Raw genomic sequence first — 27,958 nt, 5'->3', positions numbered from 1 at the left:
AGAGAGCAACAAATTAAATTTCTTGGAATCACTTGTATAGAACCAAACAAATGAACCGCCATTCGTGGTAATTAAACAAACAAAACAAGTACGAATGCCATTACTTGGAATCAATCACTCGTATAGAATCACAACAATGAAATTACTTGGAATATTCACAATCATGGATTTACAAGTAGCACATCGCCAACAGCTCTTTCGTCTGTTCCAATTTTTTTTTTTTTGTACACGCGAGAAAATTGAACCCCACAACCCAAAAAGAAAAAAAAAAGAAGAAAAAGAAAAAAATTCCTTCCCGTTTCTCTCCAAGAACGTTACGTATGCATGAAGCATCTTGTGAAGCATTTCTACTTTGTCCGCAAAAATCCTCTTACTTCAATGAGGAAGCTCGTTAGATTTTTCCTAAAGATTTGATAGTTCTTGCGCTCTAGAGTCGACATAAGCTGATTTGCGCTTGTTAAACCATGCAATGCATTCGCCAACCTTGATTTCAGCGTCTCATTTGGCTGTCTCTCTATCAACTCATTGCCCAATCTCTGTGACATCAAACATGCCAACGACGATAACAAAAAGAGAACAAGAATACACTGAGAACGAATATATTTTGTTATTTTATTACTAAAAGTTTCTCGAAAGCATAAACCAGTGGAGCCCTTTTTTCCTTCTTCAATATGTAAGAATGAAAATACCTGGTAGAGGCCTTGTTCACAAAGTAACAACGGAAGAAGAGCATCCGCCGCACTGCTGACCAGGTCCGGACTGAAGTAAAAAACCGAACTTCAAATTAGGTGAAAAAAAAAAAATCTGTCACATTCGAATAGATGCATGCAGTACGCTTAATTGTAAGTAATAAGGTGCATCATTGAGTTTGTTTACCACCAAAGTACCTGTAATCCTCGAAAAGGAGTAATTGCAGCAAAGAACGAAGGAACCGGCTCAAGATGCCTTCCTGAAGATTCCCACCCTGGTCCTTGAGCCCAGCGGCATGCGAGCCAAGTCCGGTTTTACCACCTCTTGTTTCGATGTAATGGTAAGAAGCAAGAGCTCTCAAAGCTCTCAGACAGTTATCTACCACATCTATGTCCTAGCCGGTAGACAAGGAACCAGTTATCAATTTCTTGTACAAGCAAAACTTTCTAAAAAAATACACGGGCTAAGAAAAGAACAAATTAAGTTGTGCTATACTTTTATGCTATACTTAAAGCTACATCATAAGTAATGGATGAATAATTGCGTACCTGATGGTGAAGACCAAAATCAAGAGTTCCAAGTACATTAGAAAAGGCGTCAGTGTTTAGTTGTGCAACCGTTTCAGGATAAACCTCCAACAGATGTGATAACAGAGAGAAGTACTGCGCAAGAATATACCAGATTTAGCTTCACAAAATATCACCAGGTTGACACCATGGAACTTAAATAATAATAATAATGATAATCAACAGCGACGACAACAACAACAATAACAATAACAACAATAATAATAATACTTAAATAATAATAATAATGATAATCAACAGCGACGACAACAACAACAATAACAATAACAACAATAATAATAATAATAACAATAACAATAATAATAATAATAACAATAATAATAATAATAATAATAATAATAATAATAATAATAATTTAGCAGCTTACATCATGACACAGCTTGGGATATTTCAGCAGGTCCAAAGTTATCAAAGGGGTAATTATAAGAAGACCAAAGTACACGACCTGCATGATCAATAATGCATTAGACACCCCCAATCTTTATATTATATTAATTAGAGGAACGAAATCTGACTTACCTGAGATATATTCGTGCCTTGTGTCTCGTTAGAATCTGATGAAAAATCAACCTGCAATTCAGTGTTCCGGATTAAGCTTACACAAAAGGTTACTAGTATTGGGAGTTGGGAGAGCCAAATTATAAGTGCAAAGAAGTAAAAGACTTAGAGCATACGAGATCTTTTGAACAAAGATTAGAAAGGAGTTGAAGAAGAGCGCGTAAATCCTTGTACTTGTCAGTCTTCGCTTCATTGAGTAAGCTGCTTGAAAGACTTAATGATATCTGGAATAACATTAGGTAAAAAATAACATTTGGGTATGGTATGAGTTCGACGATCGAAATGGTCAACTATGTTCCTACTCAGTTATTTTCCTGTCAAATGAGATAATATTTAGGTCTTGAAGACGACAGTCGAAAGAAAAGAAAGGAATAGTACCTTGCCAATATTGTGTGAAGAGTAAAGCTGAAGCAAGTTCATGCAAAAATTAACCACTGCCGCAGTTTCATGAGCCTCTAGATAGCTTATTTGTCCATCCACCCAATCGACAACAAACTTGAGCAGCAGATAAACAACTGCAGACTGATCAGTAAAAAAAAAAGGTTGTTACAACTAAGTGGATCCTCAAATTGCTGGAATTCAATGCAACACCCAAAGATGAGAAAAATTTTGGTATATGAAAACAGTTTCTCAGAATATGAACAATACCTCATCTTTGTAAACCTTAAGAAGTACCAGAACAGGGTTCATTACTGCAAATCCCAACTCATTGATCGCTTTCTGAGTTCGAGGTTCTGATGCACTAGCAACTCCACGAAGCCGCTCCAACAAGCAGCTGACCTAAAGGATTATGAGATGTTATGTAATTGGTTGTAAAAGGAATAACTGATGGATTGTAAAGTTCGTATCCTCACCGACAAGATAATGTCTGGTTGTTGAGCAATACTTTTCAAGTTATTCTTTCTCAACAGTTCCACAAGATATGTTGCCATATGACCCATGAGATCCCTTACATACCTAAAGGAGATAGTGGACAGGGATTAAAATGTATATGATATAACTTCAATAAGATAGAGGTAAAAGTTCGAAAGAGCCTTTAAAATGGAAAACTCACTGATTTGATGACTCTGAATTCCTCAAGCCAGAAGCTGAACGAACAAGTGTTTGAGCAAGTGACCGCTGTGTGAAGAAGAAACAATGGTGCTTAAACAAAGAAGGCAATTAGATTAAGCAACTATAAGCAAGGCATATCATGTTCTACCTGGTGCGCCGTATCAAGCAAAAGCAAATTCTTATCATTAGCAAATGCATTTGCTAGGTCGCGCCAAGAATCCTGTCAGTAATATTGAGCTTATCAAGACAGATTGACAAAAGATACAAGAAAAATTATAAACGTACTTTTTTTTTTTTGGGTTCATCAGAATATTTAGAACTGACTGGAAGTGAAAATAAGACCTACACTCACTCGAGGTCATCCATATTTTAGATTCAAAATGGTCAGAAAGATGTCTCAAAGAAAATAACCTTGCCCTAGAGAAGTTTAAGAAGCATAATACATCTAAAATTTCTTCCATATGAGCAGTCAGTCTCGTTTCTTCATCTTAAAAGGACACAAGTAACCAGCACAACAAGGTCATTACGAATATGTCTTAAGAATCAAACTATGGTGATATATTCCAGAGGTTTAGAAACTACAGCAATTAAAATAGACTTACCAGTTGAACAAGGTGAACACAAATATGTTTACGCAGAACAAGTGCGTGGAGTAGATGGTTACAAGTGAGGGCCTGCCAAATAAGCACAAATAATGACACCAGCAGATCTTTTTATCAGGACCAGAATCTAACATTTTTCAAATTTAAAAGCCACAAATCAAAATATTACACAAAATCATATTGCTTAAGTTAATTCATATTTATGTATGCATGCATACATTACTGATAAAAAGGATCAAAACAAGCATAGATGCATGCACGGTTTGTGGATACTCTCTTAGTTTTCTTCATAGGCATAAAGCGAACAAGAGAATAGGAAAATTATTTCTCAAAATCAGAAACAAAAGTATTTCTCAAAGTCAGAACTCTCCAAGACTGAAGCAATGAGAATCTTTTAACACATACCTGCAGATCTTTTTCTCCTGGATACGATACAAGGGCTGTCAGGGATATGTGAATTATAATGTCAAGCACAGGTTTTCCTTGATTATGTTGTCCAAAAAATTCCACTAACACTTTACTAGAGTTCAGATCTGCATTCTCTTCAGGGGACATTAAATACGTAGAAGACCATCTTGCAAGGAACCATATAACAGCCTGCATAAAGCATAAGGTCACCATCTAAATTGGTAGCATGGTCAACAACTAGTAAATTCACATAATTTAAAAAAAAAAAAAACCTTCTTTAAGCTCATTCTCAGAACAGCATAAAGAAACGGCAGATACACTATCAGCTTGATAACACTACACACAGACATGATAATTAACACAAAGTAGAAGCTAATGGTAGAGTAGCACATTTTATACAGTTGAAGTGCCTTGGATACCATAGTTTTACATATTATCACTATTAAGGACATAACAGTTTAGCAACAAGTTCTCAGCAAATTAAAATTCTACAGTGATCATCTATGGATTATAGTCCATGGCAGAATACAAAATGGGTAGAAAGGAAAAGAATAGTCAGTTGATGCATGAGTATTCTATAATATTACCTCCATAAGTCGGGGACTGAACACCAGTTCTCTCATTTCTGGATTTAAACTCTGCTCAGCAAATTTTATGATTGAGCTGGATAAAATTGTAATAGCAGACATAAATTAGTTCCTTTTAGCAAACAAATTACTACACAGTACATACCTACTTTGGCTACAGAAAATGACAAGGAAAAAAAAATCAGAATGCATAGCATTTTTTTTTTAAAGAAAAAAGAAAGGTTTAGCATGTGGGTATAAACAAAAACATGATATGACACAATGAGACCTGCATGCTGATTTCTTGTACAGCATGGATTTTCTAAAACAGTGACATGTGGAGATGGACAAGTAAATGACTAAAATATTGCAAAGTCCAGCAAGAGATAAGAAATTTGGATAATCTGACGTTTGAACACTCTTCAAAAGCTTATTATTACTTTTCCATTACAAGGGTCGAGTTAATAGGATGTAGGCAAGATCCAATTTCCTACAAAGGAATGAATTATCTGGTCTACTGATAGAGAACACTTTACCTACAAAGTATAATAACGGGATGCTTCTCTGCCTCCAAAATATCAGAAAACTGGGTTTGTATGGCGTTCGGAACCTGATAAATGCACGGTGAAAAAAAATACATTTAAAATAAATGCAGACACAGATTGTCTTTTTATGACATGTTCTAAATACAATTGTAGGGTTGTTGATTGTAGTTTGTTACTAACGTTTGGCAGTTGTGTGCAAACTAACAACCAATGTGAAGAGAAGACAGGAAAGTACAGCACAATAAAGCATATAGTAACTGTCAAGAATCTTTGAATGCACATCAACAATATGAATTGGACTTAAAAAACAAGCAAAATATTTTATCATAGAACAAAATATTAAACAGTTACCAATGGTGTTTCTCCCTCCCCTTCATCAGCAATTACATGGCCAATGATGAGTAACAATGAGTAGAGTTCTTCCAAACATTCAGTGTGATCAACGAGGCCCCTGCCCTATGAACAAGTAAAATAACTTTAGAAATGAGCAGCTGAAGCAGAGAATGTACTTCGTGGATTATTATGTTTCTCCATAAAGAAGACAGAACACAGGTTATGTCAAAAAAACACAAAAGCGTTGATGAAGCAGAGATGCGAACTTAAAAGGGAAAAATGCGTAAACATTGATTGCAAAGCAAAACACAATTAAGAATGCGAGCCCCTTGATTAGTTTCCTCAGTTCTGACAAGATACTTGGTGTCATTCAAGAAACTTATGATTGAGAAAAATCAGAAGGCAAAGGAACACCTGAGTAATCCGAGCAAAGCCCTTAGCAAACACCTCAATGAGAAAAGGAATTGTCACATCACTTGCTGCTCTCGCAATAAGAGCATAGGAGCTCAACCTTTCATCCATGGCTGCCATTATCAAACAACAAAAACTTAAAAGACTAATGAAAGTCATACGGCAAATCTAAATTCTTACCGCCATTAAACTAGTTAAATTTTTTAGCTAATTCAATTAATGTGCCATATGTAAGTTCAAATTTTTTAGCTAATTCAATTAATGTGCCATATGTAAGTTCTTGTAGTATTCTGGCATACCAGAAATGGAAGCCTGAAGGTAGTTCGAGTCGACATCGTCGTTAAATGCCGATGCAGAAGCAGCTACGCCACAAAGGACCAACTGTTATTGGATGATAATACAAGAAAACAAACAAGTGTGATTGCTGAACCAGAGCAGAAGTGAAGGTGACATATCAAAAAAGTTACCCCTTAGCTCAGACTCCACAATTAAGGCAAAGAGATTAGCTGCAGCACTTCTTCCTTCAGGTGGAAGCAACGCATTCCCACTATTCCTATTCACTGGCTGAAAGAAGATGGCAGAAATTTTTAAATTTTTTTGATTGGTTTGGAAAAGATATACATAAACGACAGTGATATTGCTACAAACTAGAACAAGGGCTTCAACAATTCAAGCAGAAGATTACACTATTGCCCTTCAAGATCGATAAGATACAATAAAAAAAAAGTGGGTTGCGGTGTTGCCTTATTCTTCTATTTATAGAAGGAAAGATGTGAAGAGAAAATAAATACCACGAGAAGGGCAATCCACGTATCTAGTAGAATATCACGCGCCTCCCAGCTCCATGTCTCTTCTTCAGAGTCATTATTCATGAGGTTCTTAACAACTTCGCTCATCAAGGTTGATAACAAGGTAAGGGTGCCAAAGGGCATAAACGCAGTTACAAAAAAAAAAAAAAAAAAAAAAGTTTATACAATTCAACAATATTGCAACACATGATTTGACTTGATTGAAATTATAAGTTAATAATAAGTCACTTTGCAACTAACCTTGTTGATTTTAAGAGCTGGTCAAACACAGTGGGATATGTAATATTTGCAATGGATAACAACGCACGACAACCATCAAGCATTTCACTGAAGATCACTAAGAGCGTGAGGGCATCAGAAATATAAAAGGAACAATTAATATAACGGTGAAATATGGTTGTGAGGAACGTGAACCTTTCACTCTTTCCAGATTCTATTGCTCTTGAAACAGCATCAGGAGGATCAATCCACGCTATTATCCCAGAAAGCAATTGAAGCAAATGGTGCTCATGCATTTGCACATTATCTAGAATATTGAGCAAGTTACAAATTGAACTGTAGTGCTCTAATAAATAAAAAATAATAAAAAAAAAAACCCCAAACTAATGAAGAAATATTGAAAAACTTCAATTACTAAGGTCAGATAGAAGTAAATTTAGAGGTTGACAGCTCATGCATAAGTGAATTTTTCTTTCACATTATTTTTGTCACGGCTTAAACATAAACGTTGAACTTTCTCTGGAAGCACAAAAGTAAAAGTTAGCAATAAAAGAACAAACCCTGTTGAATTCTTTACGCATGTCGACATTTGTGATAACAGATTTTTAAAACATTTATGGCTCACAAATAAAAAATTCAACTAAATTAAAATATGAAGTTTCAACAGATTTTATCAGATGCTCGCGTCATAAATTTATTATACAAAAGCAAGAAAACACCTCAGATTTTAAAAATAATATATCTGATGATTAAGGCACAAGTATATAAGGAATTAATTTTACCAGAAGGAAATATTGTCCCTGCCAAGGAGCAGAACTGAACAATTAACTTTCGAGCAGAGACAGCAATAGGGCAGTCCAGCCAGTAACCTTCACATGAAAACTTATGTCTCAATGCAGCATATAAGCTCAAGAGCCATCCAATATGCCCGCTGGTGACCAAAATCTCGCGCCATGCAGGACCCGGCTGCAACAGCATAATATGAGAACAAGAAGTAAGTGTTAATCATTAACCGTGATGACTTAAAAATCACTACGCTGCCTACCGGAGTGTCAGTAAATATAGCAAAAAAGAAGAACTGGAAGGTTAGAGGCATAAATAGCGGTGACTCAACATAAATAGTCAACCACTACTGATAGTTGTTTTCAGTGAAAACATACTTTTCAGCTAATGACACTGAAGATACATGAAGAACATGTTGAGAAGGAATCAGCTACTATAGTCTATTAGGAAATGGCATTATCTAGTATCCGCATAAGCGCTACGAATCAACAAGCTTATCATTAGGCTTCATTTAATAGAATTACGTTCAACCACAAACAGAAGAATATAGGGAGAATTAGATACCTGCACCAGATTAACCTCAGACCTCTTAGGTGAATCATTATCTTGCCTGACTCCACCTGAGAATACACTAGATGCTGCACCACTGCTCTTATACAGGAAATCCCAGTTCAGGATTTGAAGCATGAGCCGAAGAGCAGCATTGCAGGCTTTAACCTCAGGAATTGCAGAATTGGATTCAATTATTCTATTTGTGACACTTAAAGCAGCATCTCGTGCCCAGCAGTAGAATGTCTATTATAAAAGAGAAAGTGAAAATGCCATGGAGAAAAACAAATCAGGAAAAATCACAAATACACAGGGTTGATAGTAGCAAGAAGATGCCAGTCGTATAAACCGAAAACAACACAAAATGAAAATGTCCTCCACAAATGATCCAGAAGCAGTAGAGAACAGAATACCTTCAAGTGGTCTCGCTCTAATGATTTTCGACATTGCTCATGAAATTCCCTGGGAAGGCCCATTGCAGTTGACGTAGAAGGGGAAAATTCAGATACCTAAGACAAGACATTCTTAGCCCAAAATCTGGCAACATCTTAAACACTGATGCAGAACTAATAAAAACTAGAACCAAGGGACAACACAGTTTCTAGAAAAACTCGTCAGTAACCTACATTATTTAACTTGAAGTAATCCAGAGAAAGACATATACCAGAGATTCCAGGAAATTTATTCCGGCAAACTGCACATCTACACCATGGATTCCAGAAATAGCCTGGTTGACCTGCAGCTCCAAAATGATTAGAAATGCCATAAAATTAAATTTAACAAAAAAATAAAAAAATAATAAATAATAAAAAAAACGTTAAGAAAAGGTTGCCTGAAAATCAGACAGAATTTTTAGACGAAAGCAATCAGTGCTATGGTTGGTAATATGGGACAGCGGGTGTGCTGAAAGGATTAACAGCATGCCGATGATTAACTTGTCATCTTAATTACCAATCCAGATATGGAGAAAGTTTAGTACCTGATAGAAAAATGACTCCTTCTCAACAGCTGTAAAATCAAGCCTACACGCAAAATATGGCTACGTAAGGAGAAAGTACTCATTTGTATGTCTTTGTAGAAACACTTAAAGTTTCAAATCTATCCTATGACTGATTTTTTATTTGACCTGGAGTTGCAATAAATTGCAACAAAAGCTCGGTTATGAAGTTGGCACAGAGTTTAGTACTAACTACTCTTCTTGGAAATAGCCCATATCCGCATGAAATAAAATTATACCATGATGAAAGCAATGAAAGGAAATGAATATATTACAAGCTTTATCAGGCACACATGACTTAGGCCCCGTTCATTTCGCTAATTCGAGTTTTGCTACAGTAAAAAGCTCTCAGAAACAGTCACATCTAACTTTTTTGCTACAGTAAAAAGCTCTCACACAACATCACATCTCAACTCGAATTAGCGAACCGAACGGGCCCTTAATATATGCACCACTTACCAGCCCCTTTTCAACAGTTGAGCAGCCACCGAAGAAACCTTCACTTGAACATAGCCCTCAGGAGAATTAGCATGCTGCATGGTGAAGCACAAACAAAAACTGCAAGAAGAAAAGTATTTGGGAATGATCAGAAAGCATGTCGGTTAAGTAGAAAACTACCAAATATTTAAGATCAACTAGCACTTTCACAATCAAATGAACTATCATGTACATATAGCAAAGATATGGATACGTAAAGATCATTCTTTGTAGTGAAAAACATAAAAAGCATATAAACATGATAAAACCTAATCAAGTTTCTCTTGTCATCAGGACTAAGGAAACCCCATTCTCTTATAGCTGCATCTTTGATTGCTGCTGCTGCCTGAAATCTTGCATTTGCCACCTGAGAATTCTCTGATATGTAAAAGGAATCATAATCAGCGCTGGCAATTCAAAATAGAACTACTAAATACTGCATATCGCTACTACAGCTAATCCTTATCATTTAGCAGTATCAGCTAGGATTCGCAAAATATGTTCTTTCCAATGTAAATCTGTCTTTTTTATCTGAATCTACATCCAGTATACTGAGGACTAAGAATATGCTTATGATGTGGCTAACTAGTCCAGAAAAACAAAAATTTAAGTATATAGCACGCGCATAAAAATTCCATATATATATATATATATAAACTTACCGAGGATGAATTTACAAGCTTGGTATGGCTGGTGGGACTGGGCCAGCAACAATATAGTCGCCTCAGCCTCGGCAGGATTCATATGCATCTGATAAATGGCAACAAACACGTATTACTGCAGCTAGTTTATGAGATATAAAGAACATAATATCAGCATTGATAGAAAACCATTGCGTTAAAGCCAAACAACAAGATTATATCCAGAAGTAACTATATATTAGCACAAATTCAGACAAACATCACATTAACACTTTTAAGCATGTTTTACTCTTCATATCTAAATTGTATATTCATAATTTCCAACTAATAAGAATACTCTCCACAAAGCAAAATTTTCAGCAACCCAACAAGCAAATCTCATTTCCATTTCCGCTTCTTTACGAACTAAAATTCCAAACACCCATCTTCAAAAGAGCTTAGAGACCTTTTTCTCACCAATTGGGATCATGGGTTATCTGATTTTCCTCCCCTCATTTCAACGCTTCCCACTCTTTTCTCGGAAAACGGGAATGTGGGGTTTTCTGATTATCACAAACACTCCTCGATTAATTTACTAGACAAGCAAACAGAACAAGAAAGAGTTAAAAGCAAAAACCTGAATGGAAGTGCAAGCAAGCTCGATGGCGCGCATGGTGGACTGAAGCTGGGCCAAATCTGGAGGGGCCCCACCACCACCACCTCTCTCTTGAAACCCTTGCATCTTCACTTCACCCACTTCTCTCTCTCTAACTTCAATCAATCAAAACCATGAAAAAGATTCAATCTCTACTACTTCTTTCATCAAACACTTCCATAACAATATTAGACATTCATGGAATCGAAGAAATGAAGATAGTTTAATACCTATTTCCTGAAGATTTTCAATCACGAAATAGCGATTGTGAGTATTGGGATATTTTTACAGCACAACAAGGAAGAAATTTTCCTTACAGAGTGTGAGAATGAGGAAATTTTTCATTCATGGAAATTTTTCTTATAGAATGTGGCTTTTGAGTTTTGTCTCATGTCCCGTGCCTCCTCTGAAGTTTTTATATTTTGCCAAACTGCCCTTATCTTGCTTTTTATGCTCTTTATCCCCTTATCTTTCTTCTTTTTCATTTTCATCCCTCGTAGTTTTCCTTTTTCGGGTAACACCTTATTTTTTTCCCCAGCTAGGTTTTTTTTCCCTTTTTTTTAATGGCTTCTTTTTCTTTCTTTTTTTTTTTAGAGGAAAAAAAAACATGGTTTTATTAATAAAAATTAAATTAAATATTTAAAAGCCGTAAATGCGAAACCTAGTTATTAAAACATCCCCTGTCAACTCTATCAATCAGCCGCTGCCCAGAGACCTTCTTCTTCCCAGGCTTCAGTTTCTTCTTCCTCTTCCAAATTCCTGGTAAATATTTAATTTCTCTTGCAATTTTCTTTTAAAAGAAAAAAAATTTGGGTTCGACCAGCTAGCTCTTCTGCTAATGGATGGTGTTAGCTCTGGCTTATTATCCGTTTCCCATTAGTTTTACAGTCAACTGATTTCATGTTTGTAATAGTTCTTGTAACCCAGTTTTAGGAGTTCATTCTGTCATTTAATGGAATCATATTAGTCGTGTTGCAATATGTTTATTCAATTTTGATATTAATAGTCAATATGGTTTTATTTTTTGTCTCCTCTTGAAGGTTTTAAGCGCTGAAAGTTTATGCTTTTTTATTTTTATTTTTCTGAAGTTTGTTCATTTCGTTCCCCTCCATATAATTTTCTGGTGTTGATTTTATTGCTTTGGAACTTTTGCAGAGTCTGGTTTTCATTCTAAAGCAGAGACGTACAGTTCATTTTAAGGCCAGGCTATTCCCGGGGAGAATCTGTCTTGGTATGAAAATTATCCGGTCTTAGTATTACATGTCTTAAAAGCTCTTTTTCTGGTTCTTTTACCTAAAAGAGGTAGGATAAATGGGTTATGTAGTTTCCCAACAGAATTTTTTGGTTGGTGGTCATGACCGAATTCCGAAACAGGATGGTCCTTGTTGTGGCATTGGCCATTCTTCAAATGTAAAAATGTCTGTCCTTCACATAAATTGCTTGAACAAGAATAATCATAGTACTCAATTTCCTTTACGGTGGAGATTAGATTTCAGTTCCAAAAGAAGCGCGCATTTTTCGGGGTGTGTAAGTTTGCAGAGAAGTGTTAGCGTTAGTAGCTTAGATGAAGTTGAACAAGATGAGTGGACTTCTGATAGTTATGAGATGGACGTTGAGAGAAAAATTGGACAGGGAACAAGTAGTACAAGGAGGCCTCACGAGCCTTCAACGTTGAATTTAGAAGGACGATTTGTTGGGAACAACGAGAAAACCAACAATGATATTCTTCGGCACTTTTGCACCCGCGGGAAAGTGATGGAGGCAGCAAGGTTGGTTGATGTTATGGGACGCCGGGACCAGATTCCGCACTTCCCTTCTTGCACAAACTTAATCCGAGGCCTTATCAAAATTGATAAGATAGATAATGCTTCCAAGGTCTTGAGAGTCATGGTTATGTCTGGTGGGATTCCGGACATCATCACATACAACATGATGGTCAGTGCCCTCTGTAAGAGAGGGCAATTAAAATCTGCCATTGATCTCTTGGAAGAAATGAGCTTGAGTGGTTGCCCTCCAGATGTCATTACTTATAATACAATTATAAGGTACATGTTTGATAATGGGAATTTTAATCAGGCTGTTGGATTTTGGAAGGACCAATTGAGAAAGGGGTGTCCTCCTTATCTCGTTACATACACTATTCTCATCGACCTAGTCTGCAGGAACCTAGGTGTTGAGCGAGCCATTGAAGTACTTGAAGAGATGGCAGTTGAAGGTTGTTATCCCGATATAATTACCTACAATTCTCTAGTCAACTTTACGTGTAAACAGGGAAAATTTGAGGATACAACTTTAGTTATGCATAATCTTTTGTCTCACGGGATGGAGCCCAATGCTGTAACTTACAATACTCTTCTCCACTCTCTTTGTAGCAATGGTTGCTGGGATGAAGTGGATGAAATCCTGAACATGATGAACAGAACGTTGCAGCCTGCGACGGTTATTACTTACAACATCTTGATCAATGGTTTGTGTAAATTTGGGCTTTTGGATCGAGCCATTGACTTCTTCACTCAAATGGTATCCGAGAATTGCTCACCAGACATTGTCACTTATAACACTCTCCTGGGCCCTGTTTGTAAAGAGGGAATGGTGGATGAGGCCCTCCAACTACTTGCTCTTTTGAGCGGCACCAGCTGTTCTCCTGGTTTGATCACTTATAACATTGTGATTGATGGATTTGCTAAAATGGGTTATATGGAGAAAGCCGTGAGATTGTATATTCAAATGATGGAACTTGGAATCTCTCCTGACGATATTACCCATCAGTCTTTGATTTATGGGTTCTGCAGAGCAGATCTATTTGAGGAAGCCGCAGAAATGTTGAAGGAGATGCGCAGGAGACGTCAAAAGGTCAGAAATAGTACTTTTAGATCAGTGATCCATGGGCTATGCAAAATTAACAAGGTGGAAATTGCAATACAAGTTCTGCAAATGATGATATCAAGTCGATGCACACCTAACGAATCAGTTTATTTGACCATCATCAAAGGTATAGCTGCTGCTGGTATGTCAAAGGAGGCTTATGAGCTGCGTCAAAAGTTGACTAGATTGAAGGTTTTGGGAGAAGAGACCAATCATGTTGGAACGAACTGAGTTTCTATGCAAAGTTTTTTTTTACTTTGTTTAATTCTAGGCTTGTAGGAGAGTTGTTTCATGCTTGATGTTGTATTAGAAATCAATTTTGCAGGTGAAATTTTTTATCCTTTAGGCATGTTGATAAGTAAGCATTTCTGAGTCCCTGTTTGAGGCTGTCATGCATATCTTGAATACTTCGGGCTTTTACTTGTGGTCTCGTATCTCTTTTTATGAAAACCCGATGGGTACTTGGGTAGAGACTTTTACTTATAGCAAAAGTAATTACTTGAAAGAGACTCTTATTAGTTTTGTGAACTCATTTACTAATATTTCATAAGCATTCTGTCACCTTGAATGCATCAAAATATGTTGCTCGTTTTGGATATCATAACAAGCTCAGCACCATATTTGTATGCTTAAAGAAAACACATCTTTTCCTCTTTCTTCTTGTTTTTGATGTTTTATTGAGTGTCTCTGTTTGGAGCTTTATTCCCTTTTATATTTATTTGTACTTTTTTTTTCCATGAATGGAGTGGACCGTTTCCCCTATATTCCATCTGAAATTTCTTTTAAATTCGCTTTCATGCTTCATGCTGAAATTCGAACAAAGATATAATAACCCAACAAAAATCACGAGAAAAAGAATAAGACAATCGTTTGAAACGGCTCAAAAAAGCAAGTCATCATAACTTAGTTCTTAATTTCCGACAAAGTAAGCTCTTTATAAACATCAAGCATTGGGAAGGTCTTGTTCAAACGTTTGAAGGAATGTTCTGAGATTGCTTCTATATCAAAAAGCAAGTTGGCGAGCCCCATAGCTTCAACTCGCCATCCTGCGAATCCGATCCCTTCGATCAACAGAGTGTAAGTAGTTTCGTTTGGCCGACAACCCTTTTCAACCATTGCCGCGAGTAATTCAATGGCATCATCAATCCTACGAGCTTTGCACAACCCGAGAAGAACAATGTTGTAACTGATAACAGAAAGCTTGAATCCACCAGCTTCCATGTCTATCAGCAACCCTATAGCCTCATTCACCATTCCCTCTCTGCACAAGCAAGATATGAGTGAATTATATGTTATTTCATCAGGGTTAATCCTTTTGCTAACCATCTCTGATATCATTTCCAAAGCCTTGATTCTCTCCCCACAATTCCACAATGCACTGAACATTGTGTTGTAGGAGCTCACAGTTGGAGGACACCCCACTTCGCCTAGCTTCTCAAAGATCTCCAAAGCATGATCAGCATTGCCATTCTTACACAAAGCAGCCAAGATAGTGTTGTAATTCACAATATCAGGCAAACTACCATCAGAGATCATGTAATCCATGAACTCTATTGCCAAATCCAATCTTCCCTCTTTGCAAAACGCAGAGATCAACGGATCATAGCTATAAGCATCCGGGGTTATCCCCTTTTCCTTCATCGCCTTAAGCACATTCACCGCGTCCTCGACTTTACCGTCGCGGCAAAGCGTGCTGATCAAGATGCTGTAAGTCACCACATTTGGCTCACACCCTCTTGACACCATGTCACTCAGTATCTTCTCACCATCACTCCATTTTCCGCGGTTCAAAAGCGCCCTTAACAAGATGTTGTAAGAGATCACATTGGGACTACAACCCTTAGCCTCTAAGCTCCTCACAAACTCAAAAGCTCTATCCAACATTCCTTCTCTACACATCCCTCTAACAATTGCATTGTAAGTGAACATATCAGGCAAAAGCCCTCTTGACAACATCTCCTCCAAAACCTCCATTGCCTTGTCAACCCCGCCCTCACTAATTGTCGCCTCGATCAAAATCGTGTAAGTAATCACGGACGGCTTGCAATTATCCCTCAACAACTCATCCAAAACCTTGAAAGCCATATCAACCTTTCCTCTACTGCAGAGACTCCCAATCATTATGTTGTACGTAATCGTATCGGGCGAAAACCCCTGCACCCGCATTCGATCGAGCACCTTGTTCGCCAATTCAACCCGATTCGCCTTACAAAACCCGCTGATCATCGCATTGTACGAGAACAAATCAGGCTCCCCATGCTTCTCCAGAATCTCCATAACCCGAATCGCCTTCGGGATGTTCCTCGAATTGAAGAACCCTCTCATCACCTTCGTGCAGAGAATGACGTCAGGCTTGAAACCCTTGCTCACCATGAGCTCGAGAAAGTAGAGCGCTTCGTTGTACTTTCCCGATTTGCAGGACCTATTGATGACCTTCAGCAAATGAGACTCTGAGAAATCGCTGTTGCTCTGCGAATTGGGGGATTTCGTCTCGACCGAAACCCTAACTCTCAGCGGCTTCTTATTCTTCTTCCTGTAGATGTCCGTTGAGCTTTGGCTAGGGTTTCTGCAGCTGAGACAAGTATGTGATTGTCTTGAAGTGTGTTGTTTCGGTTGTGGAGAGAAAGGGAGGGTCTGAGGCAAAAACTCGGTGGAAATTATTGCCATTGATGGATGATTTTTCTATGTTATGGAGTTTCAGGGATTAGAAATCATGGTTTTGCAGAAAATGGTTGGAAGAAGAAGAAGAAGGAGAGGGAAAGGAGCGAAGTTGGAAGTTGGCGGTTGATTCCGTTTACCACATGACCTCGGACAAGATTTCAATTGGATTTCTCGTGGATAAGGGTCGCATCACGCTCACGTGTCCCGAAATTTGGGATTGAAAGCGGGCTTCAAAATGTGTGGGTCAATTGGAGGAGGACAAATTATAAGGAACAAAAAATAAGGGCATGACTACAGTACCGTAACTCATATACAGAATACGTAGCTTTTCTAAACCGTCCGATTGAAGGTCAAGTGCCCTAGATCGACTTCCCCTGGAAAAATAAAAAGATACAATCGCATTGAAAAAGAAAATTTTCTAATCAGCTAATAATTAAAAAAAAAAAAGGAAATTGGGCCTTATCCCGTCCAACATACTACGTCCGTCGAAATCGTTCTATTCACAAACAAATGGATATAACTCAATTACATGCTTAGGAACTTCCTCCATAAACCGGTTACATTCCTCTCCCATGCCGTATGCTCACTAGAAGTCTTCATCTGAAACTCTTCACTATCTTAGAGCCGGAATCGCAACGGATGTCGCCCTCGGATACCGTTGTCCTCGGGGTCATCCGGGTTTAGCCTAACCCAGCCGGGGCCAACATCTTCACTCGGGCCATCTTCGACGCCAAAAATCACACTTAGAAGCTCATTAGCCTCTGTCGACCGACGCACTGACAGGGTATGACCGATGTACATATAACATCGACCAACCAAATGAGGCCGCGAGTTTTACACTTTCCACGTCGATAGGCCCGTGCCAAAAGAGCCCTAACAAATATTCATAAATCAAATTACTAAAATCTTAGTCAAACGCATAAAATAACATGAACTAATAGTAGTTAAAAAGTACAACTCATATTGAGGAAGTTCCCCGTTTCTTTATCCTGCTTTTATATTTTGATTTTGGAGATTTTCACAGTAGGTCTTGAAAAAAGAACTATAGATAGCTCTCTATTTTTAACCTTCATATTTGTATCAAAACTATATGTTCTATTTTGGTTTTTTTTTTTTATGTGATCTTGACCATGTCCAAAAATCAAAATCACGCACTACCACTAGGGGCCTCTACAACAAAAGATCCTTATTTTTTTAATGAACTACGATTTTTATTGTGTTTTGATTATTAAATATGTTTTCATTAAAGATGTTCGCAGATCGAATAACACAGATTATGATAGTAGCCATAAACCAATTTGTTATTTTAAATTGAAAAAAAAAAACCCTTAATTCGTTTTGATTGAGCCCCTAACTCAATCTTGATTCCAAAACATATACGTTTAGTTTATGAGTTTAGAATCATGATTCATAACTATTTTCAGTTTACGTATGTTTTTTGTGAGAGAAAATACTGTAGCGAGCCACGAACCATGATCCGAACCATATAATGATCATTCACTAAGGACCTCAACACCGCAAATTTTTTTCCTTTTTGTAAAATAAATCTAAAATAAATACAATTTCTTTACAATAAGTTACATATATGCAACGCTATTTAATTATTTAGACAATAAGGGCCCGTTCGGTTCGCTAATTCGAGTTGAGATGTAATGTTGTGTGAGAGCTTTTTACTGTAGCAAAACTCGAATCAACGAAAAGAACGGGACCTAAGTTAGTGCCCTCTCAATGTCCCGTTGTTGAAGCATGGAGTGCGTGTTATTTTTTAGTGTGCTTCATCAGAATTTTCTAATAGAACTGATCTATTATTGAAATTAAAGTTTTCCTTTGGCTTGAGTTAGAGTGTGTATTTCTCTAATTTAGAATAATATTTTTTATTTTTCTTTTTGAAGAATGACTGTATGAGAAAAAAAAAAAAGTTATTTGATATGATACCCTGTATACATTGTCTTCATAAGTCCCAATCGGTCTATCGTATAAATACCTGATTGGTGAATCAACCAAATGAGAAAAATAAATGAAAATGAAAAGGACAAATAAAAGGAAAGAAAAAAGAAAAAAGAAAGAAACCAAAAAAGGCCATATTGGAGGGACGTTAAAGGTAAGTCATTATGCAGCGATGCCATAAGATAAAGGTCTGGGAAAAAAAAAATCCAAATTTAACGAGTTGCTTTCAAAACATCATGGTTAGCTTACCATGCAACCCCTCAAAAAATCCCACCCGTGAAGCACCTAAAAAATAAAATGGACTTTTAATTTTAACCATTAATTTAAATGAGGGATTTTATATTAGTTATGCTGGACTCTACCACATGTAATTATTGTTTTTAAAAATACAGAATTTAACCAAAAATAAATAAAAAAGAGTTGTGGCCTTTTATTATATTTTGTATTTTTATGAGATTTTAGGTTTCTCGATGAAAAAATTAGGGTTTATTCGTTTGCACAGCCCAATTCGAGTGAGCCCAAGTTGAATGTGGGTTTCGGCCCATATGCATTCTCCTCACAAACTCACTTTCTCATTAATGTATTGCGCCTTTCGTTGCTCCCGTCGCCTTTCCTTCTTTCTTTCTTTCTTTCCCTCCAAGACTGCTCGTCGCACTCCGTTCTTCTGCTCTGAATTTCCTTTTCCTCCGAGAGCTTCTTCAGAGAGCTTCTTCTGCGAGATTCTTCCAAGAGCTTCAAGATCCATTGGTAAGTTTCTCAAACTCCTTCATTTTCTTTGCGTCTGTTTTCCTTGTGAACAAGAATCGAAAATGTGAACCTAATTTCTTCTTTCTTGTTGCGTGAACTTAATGAATTTTACCGCTCGTTTTTCTTTTTTTAGATGTGATCCTAATTTCTTCTTCATTGTTGATTTTATCCTCGCAAATGCTTGTTGTTTTCAGAATCCGAAATCTAACATTAGTTTCTCTGTTTATTTGTTGATATATTTTTTTTATTATTATTTTTGGATTGTGTGAGAAGTCTAAACCTAAATTGGTGAATTTTGCTACTTCTTTCCCTTTTTTCTTTTCTTGTTTTCAGATTCATTTCTTTTCTCGAGAGTAAATGATTCTTTCGTTTAGATCTGAATGAATGAGTAGAGATCTGTGCTGCTGTTTTAAGCCGTTCGTGAGTTCTTAATGGTTGTGTGCAGGTGAAAAGGAAAATGGAAAATGATCTCATGCTTACAACACTGAAATCTAACCATTTTATGGTAAAAAATGCCGAAGAAACTTTTAAAGAATACAGAGTACGTATTTTTCACTTGATTTTTTTTTTTTTTACTTTATTGATTTTAATTTGCTTTTTTATATGTTAATAGTTGCAGGCATTTCTCAAGTCCCGAGAATCTGATAATGAAGTACTTTCGGCCACAATTCCAATACTATCAAATGATGGTCTGAAAATGCTTGAGGTTATGGTAAAAGAGAAGCTTGACGAGACGCTCACAGAGGCAGAAAGCCGGGCCGTCTTCCAACGAACTGAACATGGATTGGTATTGATTTTGGGCAATTCCTCTTAGTTTCTTCACTTTTTGATATTCCTATTTGTTTTTGTTTTTTGTTTGGCTTTTGACACTGTTCATTCCCAACAGAAGCACGAAAGCCTCAAGAGAGGTTTGGATCCATTATGGAGGTACACATACAATTATACATACATGTAAATACACACACACACACACACACACATTTGTGACTAAACGGAAGCATTGGTTTCATCATTGAAGCAAAAATTCCTCATTTTCATATGGTGCTTCGTACTTGTTGATTCAGGCATCAATTTTTCACTCAATGGTTTGATCTTGAAGCAAAAATTGTTTGATTGGTTTGTTTTCTTGTGGGGGTCCTTCAATAGTTGTTCATTTGCATATGGTGCTTCGTGCTTCTTGATTCAGGCATCAATTTTTCACTCAATGGTTTGATCCTTGAAGCAAAACTTGTCTGATTGGTTTGTTTTCTTGTGGGGGTCCTTTACTAGCTGTTCATTTGCATATGGTGCTTCGTACTTCTTGATTCAGGCATCAATTTTTCACTCAATGGTTTGATCCTTGAAGCAAAAATTGTGTACTTCTTGATTGAGGCGTCAATTTTTCACTCAATGGTTATCCTTGAAGCAAAAATTGTTGATTGGTTTGTTTTCTTGTGGGGGTCCTTCAATAGTTGTTCATTTGCATATGGTGCTTCGTACTTCTTGATTCAGGCATCAATTTTTCACTCAATGGTTTGATCCTTGAAGCAAAAATTGTCTGATTGGTTTGTTTTCTTGTGGGGGTCCCTCAATAGTTGTTCATTTGCATACGGTGCTTCATACTTCTTGATTCAGGCATCAATTTTTCACTCAATTTTTGCATATGGTTGTTTTTGTTTTGATGACCTGAATTTTTCACTCAAATCACTAGTCTTCTTTTACTCATTTTTTTATGTTTTCTGTTTGTAATTTTTCTCTAGGCTATCTCTACTTTTGATGCTGAGCCCCTGCTACATATTGAAAAAAGCATGCTGAAAGTTGAAGGGAAGTTACTTCCAGCAGCAAAGGTCGTTTGTTTTGTAATTTTCTACAAATTTATTAATTTACTTATTTAATTTTTTTGCTAGAATATTTACTTATTTAATTTTACTAACATGTTTATTTATTTTTATTTTTACAGTTGATGTTTGGTGGTCCCCGCGAGGTATTAAATTTCCTTACCATTACATTGTTCTTGTCGTTTCTTTAATGCTGTCAACCTTATATCCACATATAATGTCATCTTTTTATATTTATTGTCTGTGATGTTGTTATATTTTCTACGCTTATGTCGTCTTTCTCTACCCTCTTTTGATGTCGTTTCTTAGTTTTAATTGCTGTTGTCGTTTATGAGTCTGATTTTGCATGCCCCCTGTCAATCTCCTTCTAGTCTTCGTTTATCCTATCTAAATTTGTTATTTTTCTGCTAACCCTAATATGGTTTTAAATGCTATTGTTGTTTTCCTTTTTAGCGTTGTTGTCCTTTATCTGTACGATTGTCGTTCTTTCTTTTAAATTGTCCTTGTTGTTTTAAAACTCATCTTTGTTATTTCTTGTCATTGTCTCTCGTCTTTTAAAATATTATCGTTTTCTTGTTCTGTCGGTTTTCTCGTCGTTTCTCAGTTGGATGTCGTTTTGTATCTTTAACTGCTACTGTTGTATATGCATGATCTGATGATGTTTTCCTTTTGTTAAATTATTTTGTAGTTGTTTGCACTCCTGTCGTTGTCGTTTTTCTTTTCTCATATCCGTTGTCGCATAGTTGTCTGTTCTTTTCTTTTTAATATAATAATTGTCGTGGTTGTTTATCTGCGCAATGTCGTTTTTAGTTTTGATTGTTCTTTCTCCTGTTATTTATTGTGGCTGAACTATTTGTTTCCTTTTTTAATTGAGCTACTTGGCCAGTTTTAGCTCATTCGTCACCTTTAAATTGATATTAATGCCAGTACTAATATTATTATATATTGGAAACAAAAATGATTAACTTTGCTTATTATTTTGTTTGCTTATACTTTTTTATTTTATTTTATTTGTTTTCTTTCTTTGAAAATGCCAGTTTTAGCCCTCTTTAGTGACGAAGGAGTAGAATGAATATATAAAGGAAGCAACGAAGTTAGGGGGGAGAGAATGTGGAAAAGACTGAAATTAGGCAAAAAGCCGGTACAACTTATATTATGCCTTTTGCCTAAAAGGTCAAAACTATTTCATTTCGTAAGTAATTTATAAAAATTCATACTTATTTTCTTTTGCTAATTGGAATCACTAAATACAGGATTTTCTTATTATTTTGGTTTAGGTGACTGGAAGAAGCTTTGTCTGAGGCATCAAATCGTGAGCCAATGTCTGTCATCCATAAAAGAGAATGTTTGGAAAGATATGCTGACGAAGATTAATGTCAAAGTAAGCATTTTAATATAAAAAGGTCATTAGTATTATTATTATTTTTTAAAAAGTCATTAATGGGGGCTTTTTTTAATAACAGCTAGGAGGACTGAATTTCAAGACCAGTTATGTTCTGCCCCACATGATACAATACTACCCTGCTTTAATTTCGGGCGTGTATGCACTTAAAATAGGACTCGCGCCTCCTTTAGTCTCGGTAATTTTAAATACTTAATCTTTTTAGGCCCTCACTCATATATGTTTAGTGGTATTTGCATATACTAACTCTTCTAATATAATTGGTTATATAACAGGTGGTTGGTTCTCAAAGTTCAGATTTTTCGAAGTTTAAAGCCTTGGTGTCACAAGACACCAACGAACCTTCCAGAGACCCATTTGGAGATCTAATAGTAAAGCTCTGTGAAAGCTTTACCCAAACTACCGGATTTGTACCAACTCAGGTGGTCATTTTAAGGTATTTGATCTAACCGTTTACCCAAACTACACTTGAACATGTAGATTGTTTTATTGTAAAACAGGTCAGATACTTATTTTACCATCATATTGCTTAATTTTAGGGATGGTATCATGTGGACTTGCTCTGAGATGATTTACCGCCTCAAACAAGCTTTTCACTTGGCTGACATGTGTCTAAATTAACTGTCATCACCGTTACTACAAATCACAACACTAGATTCTTTCAAGCAAACGGAAATGATATTGTTGCAGGGACAATTATTGACTCTCAGATTGTTTACACAAGTTCTGAGTTTTATTTGTGTTCGCATGAAGTTAAATGTGTAAAACACTCCTAACTTTGTATGTTTATGTTTCTATTTCATTAATTATGGTCTTATCTTTTTTGTTAGGTACTCCAAACTCCGAGGCTATATCACATCAACTAGGATGAGATTGGTTTAACCAAAGATGAGCTTGAGAAGATGGTGTACCAACTTTGTCACGGGTTTCAACTAAGCAAAGGTTCAATCGTTGATGGTAAACCTCTATTTATTTATTTGAAACACAACTTTTGTTTGTTCTTTAATTTATTTTTCTTTATTTACATATATTATTTTTACAATTGCTCCTTTAAGGTACGCCCAGCAAGCTGCGCGTAAATGGAGAAACGTCGTAGACTCATCAAATTTGATGACCTGTGAATCACCTTCTGACATCCATGTCCTCCTTTGACAGTTTCAACCTAGCTCTCTGATTGACTTGAATCTTCAATTTTAAAGACATAATCGTCTCTATTTTTCTCGAGTCTTAGTATCATTCAGGTCAATTAGAATCTCAGGTGATCCAAAACTTCCAAATCGTTTGAGTTTTCGTATGCTTCTTCTAATGAGGTCTGCATGTATAATAGTCCCTCCTTTTGATGATGTATGCTCAAAACAGACTCGCTGAGGTTTTGTTACGCCTTCCTTGATATGAACAAAGGACTAATGGGCATGCATACATCATCAGAAGTGTATGCTCAAAAAAGACTCGCTGAGGTTCTGTTGTACTTTCCTTGATATGAACAAAAGACTACTATGCATGCAGACCTCATTAGAAGAAGCATATACTCAGACTAGTCAAACGATTTAAAAGTTTTAGATCTCCTGAGATTCTAATTAATCTGAATGATACTAATGCTCAAGAAAAAGAGAGACGACTATGCCTTTAAACTTGAAGATTCAAGTCTATCTGAGAGCTAGGTTGAAACTGTCAAATGAGGACATGGATGTCAGAAGGTGAATTCACAGGTCATCGGATTTGATGAGTCCACGACGTTTCTCTATTTACACGCAGCTTGCTGGGCGTACCTTAAAGGAGTAATTACAAAAATAAAATATGTAAATAAATTAAAAGAACAAACAAAAGTTATGCTTCAAATAAATAAATAGAGGCTTACCATTAGCGATTGAACCTTTGCTTGGTTGAAACCCGTGGCAAAATTGGTACACCATCTTCTCGAGCTCATCTTTGGTTAAACCAATCTCATCCCAGTTGATGTGATATAGCCTCAGAATTTAGAGTACCTTACAATTTTAGCAGCTAGAAAAAAGATAAGACAGTAAAAAATGAAATAGAAACGTAAACATACAAAGTTGTGGGTGTCTTACACATTTAGCTTCATGTGAACACAAATAAAACTCAGAATTTGTGCAAACAATCTGAGAGTCAATAATTGTCTCTGCAACAATATCATTTCCGTTTGCTTGAAAGAATCTAGCGCTGTGATTTATAGTAACGGTAATGACAGTTAATTTTGGAAACATGCCAGCCAAGTGAAAAACTTTTTTGAGGCAGTGAATCATCTCAGTGCAAGTCCCCGTGTCACCGTCCCTAAAATTAAGTAATATGATGGTAAAATTAGTATCTAAACCCGTTTTATTATAATAAAACTATCTACATGTCCAAATGTAGTTTGAGTAAACGATTAGACCAAATACCTTAAAATGACCATCTAAGTTGGTATAAATCCGATAGTTTGGGTAAAACTTTCACAGAGCTTCACCATTAGAATTATGAACGGGTCTCTGAAAGGCTCATTGGTGTCTTCTGACACCAAGGCTTTAAACTTAAAAAAATCTGAACTTTGATAATCAACCACCTGTTATATAACACTAATTATATTAGAAGACTCTTTTTTGAGCATATACTTCTGATGATATCTGCATGCCCGTTAGTCCTTTGTTCATATCAAAGAAGGTACCGTTAGTCCTTTGTTCATATCAAAGAAGGTACCGTTAGTCCTTTGTTCATATCAGAGAAGGTGTACCAGAACCTTAACGAGTCTTTTTTAGCATATACTTCTAATGATGTTTGCATGCCCATTAGTCTTTTATTTCTGATGATGTCTGCATTCCTTGTTCATATCAAGAAGTTGTAACAGAACCTCAGCCGGTCTTTTTTGAGATATATACTTGTGATAATCTCTGCATGCATTTGTTCATATCAAGAAATATGTAACAGAACATCATGTACAGTATTGCCTTAAGTTCTCCAATTAGAGCAAAATGGAACTCTGATTTCATCGTATGTATGCAAAATAACCTTATAGTCTATCTTCACTCTATTACTCACTGAGCGCCTAGCTTGTCTGGATTTTTCTATCTCCACTGGACTTAATTTCTCAATGGTCTTCTCCAAAAACATTAGTGAGCGACTAGTGCTATATGCTCTCTGTACCGACCTTTCATCCTTCTGGGACTCCGTCTTTAGCCGGGCAGAAACGGGTAGAGCCCTTTTACTGCTCCGTGCTGCTGGAGTTTTGGGAACAACCTCAGTCCTTTCTTATTGCTGATCGGTTTCCTTCTTGTTGAGGTTCTGCAAGATGGTCGAACTTTAAAGAACATCTAGCAATTCAATCACGGCTTCCTCAGGAAACTTTTGGAGTTTCAGATTTGGATTCTTCCAAGAATTCTTCGAGCCCTTCAACGTTGGAAAATAATTTGCAAGATAAGTGATTGAGAAAGGTGTCCCTGCGATGAGTTGAACACGTTAGCTGATAAGGGGCAAGATATCAGGGTTTTTTTTTTTTTTTTTTTTTTTTTTTTTAAAGAGACAAGATGTCAGTTTATATTGATCAAGCGGGTTTAAAAAGCTTTCCACGTGTCTGGAATGGGAGGAGAGAGTGACAAAGGTGTCACTACCTCGATTGACTTGTCTGACACGTTGGCTCATAAGCGACAAGATGGGCTTCGGATAATGGGTTGGAGTACTTGGCTACTGGTTGGACAAGTGGAGGGGGCCTAGGCAAAGCTCTCTGATGGAAATTTTCATCCTGTAATCTTTTAACGCACTCACTCAACTTCAAGCCTATTACGATATAGAAAAGCTTTCTTTTTCTTTTTCTTTTTTTGTTTTCTTTTGTTAAGAGTAATTTCACCGGAGCTGCATTAAGCCTAATTTATTTGCCTTCGATTGAGATGATGCTGAGAAGAAGATAAACGAGGAACAAAGAAGAAGATGAAGAAGAAGATGAGGAAAGGCCAGGCAGCCATTGGAACAGAGAGGAAGAGAGCATTGAGAGAAAAATTCTTGGGAAAGAGGGGGCTGAGTGATGAGTATGGTTGATGGCGGTCGAGAGTGTTTCCGAGGTTTTCCTTGTTTGTGGCCTTTCGGAAAAGGCAGATCCGACATTCCTTTAGTTATTCGGTGAGTTTCAGGATCTTCATGTTACTCATGTGAGCATTGGACAGAGCAAATAGAAAAAGGAAAACATATTCGTAGTTGCGTACAAACTTTTCTTGTTGTATTTATGTCTTTATTTGTATACAATTTGCGAGTGAAAGAGTGCAAGATGCTTATCCTTTTCCAATTCGACATGCACACCTAGTGTTCGATAAATTGCAAGAGAATTCTATTTACTTATTTTTCGGTTTGCTTCCTAAGATGTTGTTACGTTAATGTTATTGTCTCATCCAGGGATGAAGTGGGGTTCATTCATCCGTCCCAATTCGCTACGCTGAATGAAGAGGCGAGTACATCCACAAAGAATGAAACTTTGAGCCGCGGAGCATAATCAAATGTCAATGCTTGGTTTTGGAACAAAGATCACAAACTGGGAATTTCAACAGACATACTTCTTATGCTGTACCGAGTGGCTAAACGCGCGTTCATGGCTGCTTAAACAGTACAAGGCGCTTAGCAACTCGTCTTCCCATGGCGATATTGAAAGTGAAGTTATGATGCATAGCAGGGCTCTCTTGTTGCTAAGCTGCGATTTTGGCACTGCGTGGCATTCCTAGTTTTCTTTATTTTCCTGTTTGGTGTTGATGTTTTTCTCTCTCTTTTTTTTTTGATGGGCTTCTTTAATTTGGTTTTAATCCTAATGGCACCTTTGCTATGTTAGGCAGTAATGTATGTGGTAATTCATGACAACTACTCATTTTGTGTAAATCCATGCAGGAAATTAGTTGTCGCGAAGAAGCGTTCACTTTCTATGTTTGTGGATGAACTTCACTTGTTCTGGTATGCACCCTAAAGTGAAAACGCTTGGAGCTATAGGTAATATTAATGCATAAGATGTGAAAGCAAAATTATGTACAGTTGCTGTCATTGTCTTGCAACTATCACAAAAATGATGTCGGCTTGAAGGGAATTATATAGATTGGCCGTGTCACTTCGTGTTCTTCAGTCTTCTTCATTTGCTTGGATGATGTATGGATTGATAAAACCGGATAAATCTTTTTCTCCACCTTCTTTTGATGGCAAGCTGGATATTGTTTTTGATTATGTGATCTCCCTTTTGTATTTCTTCATTTTTCTTGCAATGGTTTTGAATACAAATCTTATGAACCTATTAATCATTTCAAGGTGGTGGGTGATCAAATCAATTGCCTGCCAGAAATTTTGGGAAAAGAATATGAGCTGGTTAAGAAAATGCTGAGGTCTAATTTTGATCCAAGCATTTATTTTTGAGTTTCAAATGTCTGTTTCAACATAGTGAAGTCTTGGTGGTTTGTGTCATTTCCTTTTTAGGGGGTTAAGCGCCTAAAAATATAAAGTTCAGGGGCGGAGCGAACTTAACTATATAAACAATGCTCCAAAAAGACTAGGCTTAGTTCGGTAATGCTTTTCCAACAGCCAAAAACAATTTTACAAGAACTTTGGCTAAATTGTGCTGGTTAAAAAATCTAAAATGAAATTTTCACAAAATGTTCCCAAAACACACTAGGGTTGTGCTTAATCAGAAACTACCGAGC

General features: G+C 36.7%; 3 protein-coding genes and 2 long non-coding RNA genes across 6 annotated transcripts; 3 read left to right on the top strand and 2 right to left on the bottom strand.

Moving 5' to 3' along the window:
* Positions 1-206: 206 nt before the first annotated feature.
* Positions 207-11,225, bottom strand: LOC21407246 (exportin-4). Its single transcript, XM_024169418.1, has 33 exons — positions 11,093-11,225; positions 10,845-10,978; positions 10,250-10,337; positions 9,857-9,965; positions 9,570-9,668; positions 9,093-9,135; positions 8,778-8,849; positions 8,527-8,622; positions 8,129-8,359; positions 7,564-7,747; positions 6,977-7,088; positions 6,801-6,889; positions 6,545-6,681; positions 6,221-6,317; positions 6,053-6,115; positions 5,757-5,866; positions 5,361-5,465; positions 5,001-5,074; positions 4,486-4,561; positions 3,896-4,087; positions 3,491-3,562; positions 3,037-3,108; positions 2,890-2,954; positions 2,690-2,792; positions 2,484-2,615; positions 2,214-2,357; positions 1,952-2,059; positions 1,797-1,847; positions 1,645-1,722; positions 1,239-1,352; positions 888-1,084; positions 690-759; positions 207-536 (listed from the first exon to the last, which is right to left on the bottom strand). Exons 2-33 carry the CDS (start codon positions 10,947-10,949, stop codon positions 348-350), a joined length of 3,477 nt encoding a protein of 1,158 aa, XP_024025186.1. The 5' UTR covers positions 10,950-10,978; positions 11,093-11,225; the 3' UTR covers positions 207-347.
* An 878-nt stretch (positions 11,226-12,103) lies between these two features.
* Positions 12,104-14,337, top strand: LOC21407245 (pentatricopeptide repeat-containing protein At1g08610). The gene has a single exon (XM_010103923.2). It carries the CDS (start codon positions 12,174-12,176, stop codon positions 13,956-13,958), a length of 1,785 nt encoding a protein of 594 aa, XP_010102225.1. The 5' UTR covers positions 12,104-12,173; the 3' UTR covers positions 13,959-14,337.
* A 264-nt stretch (positions 14,338-14,601) lies between these two features.
* Positions 14,602-16,619, bottom strand: LOC21407244 (pentatricopeptide repeat-containing protein At3g04760, chloroplastic). The gene has a single exon (XM_010103922.2). It carries the CDS (start codon positions 16,392-16,394, stop codon positions 14,631-14,633), a length of 1,764 nt encoding a protein of 587 aa, XP_010102224.1. The 5' UTR covers positions 16,395-16,619; the 3' UTR covers positions 14,602-14,630.
* Positions 16,620-18,965: 2,346 nt separating this feature from the next.
* Positions 18,966-25,773, top strand: LOC21407243. 2 transcript variants are annotated; one of them, XR_002902699.1, is made up of 10 exons: positions 18,966-19,082; positions 19,528-19,623; positions 19,696-19,869; positions 19,969-20,009; positions 20,822-20,908; positions 21,022-21,045; positions 21,937-22,091; positions 22,177-22,280; positions 22,363-22,479; positions 24,891-25,773. It is a non-coding gene; the product is annotated as an uncharacterized LOC21407243 (long non-coding RNA). The 2 variants fall into 2 exon arrangements; XR_002902698.1 differs by lacking the exon at positions 24,891-25,773 and adding an exon at positions 22,577-22,702.
* Positions 25,774-25,856: 83 nt separating this feature from the next.
* LOC21407242 lies at positions 25,857-27,488 on the top strand. Its single transcript, XR_002902700.1, has 2 exons — positions 25,857-26,408; positions 26,679-27,488. It is a non-coding gene; the product is annotated as an uncharacterized LOC21407242 (long non-coding RNA).
* Positions 27,489-27,958: the final 470 nt, after the last annotated feature.

The sequence above is a fragment of the Morus notabilis genome, unplaced genomic scaffold (assembly GCF_000414095.1).
Source record: "Morus notabilis unplaced genomic scaffold, ASM41409v2 Scaffold205, whole genome shotgun sequence".
Taxonomy (NCBI): Eukaryota; Viridiplantae; Streptophyta; class Magnoliopsida; order Rosales; family Moraceae; genus Morus; species Morus notabilis.
Note: the sequence above shows the minus strand (reverse complement) of the source record. Positions and strands in the feature narration are given on the sequence as shown.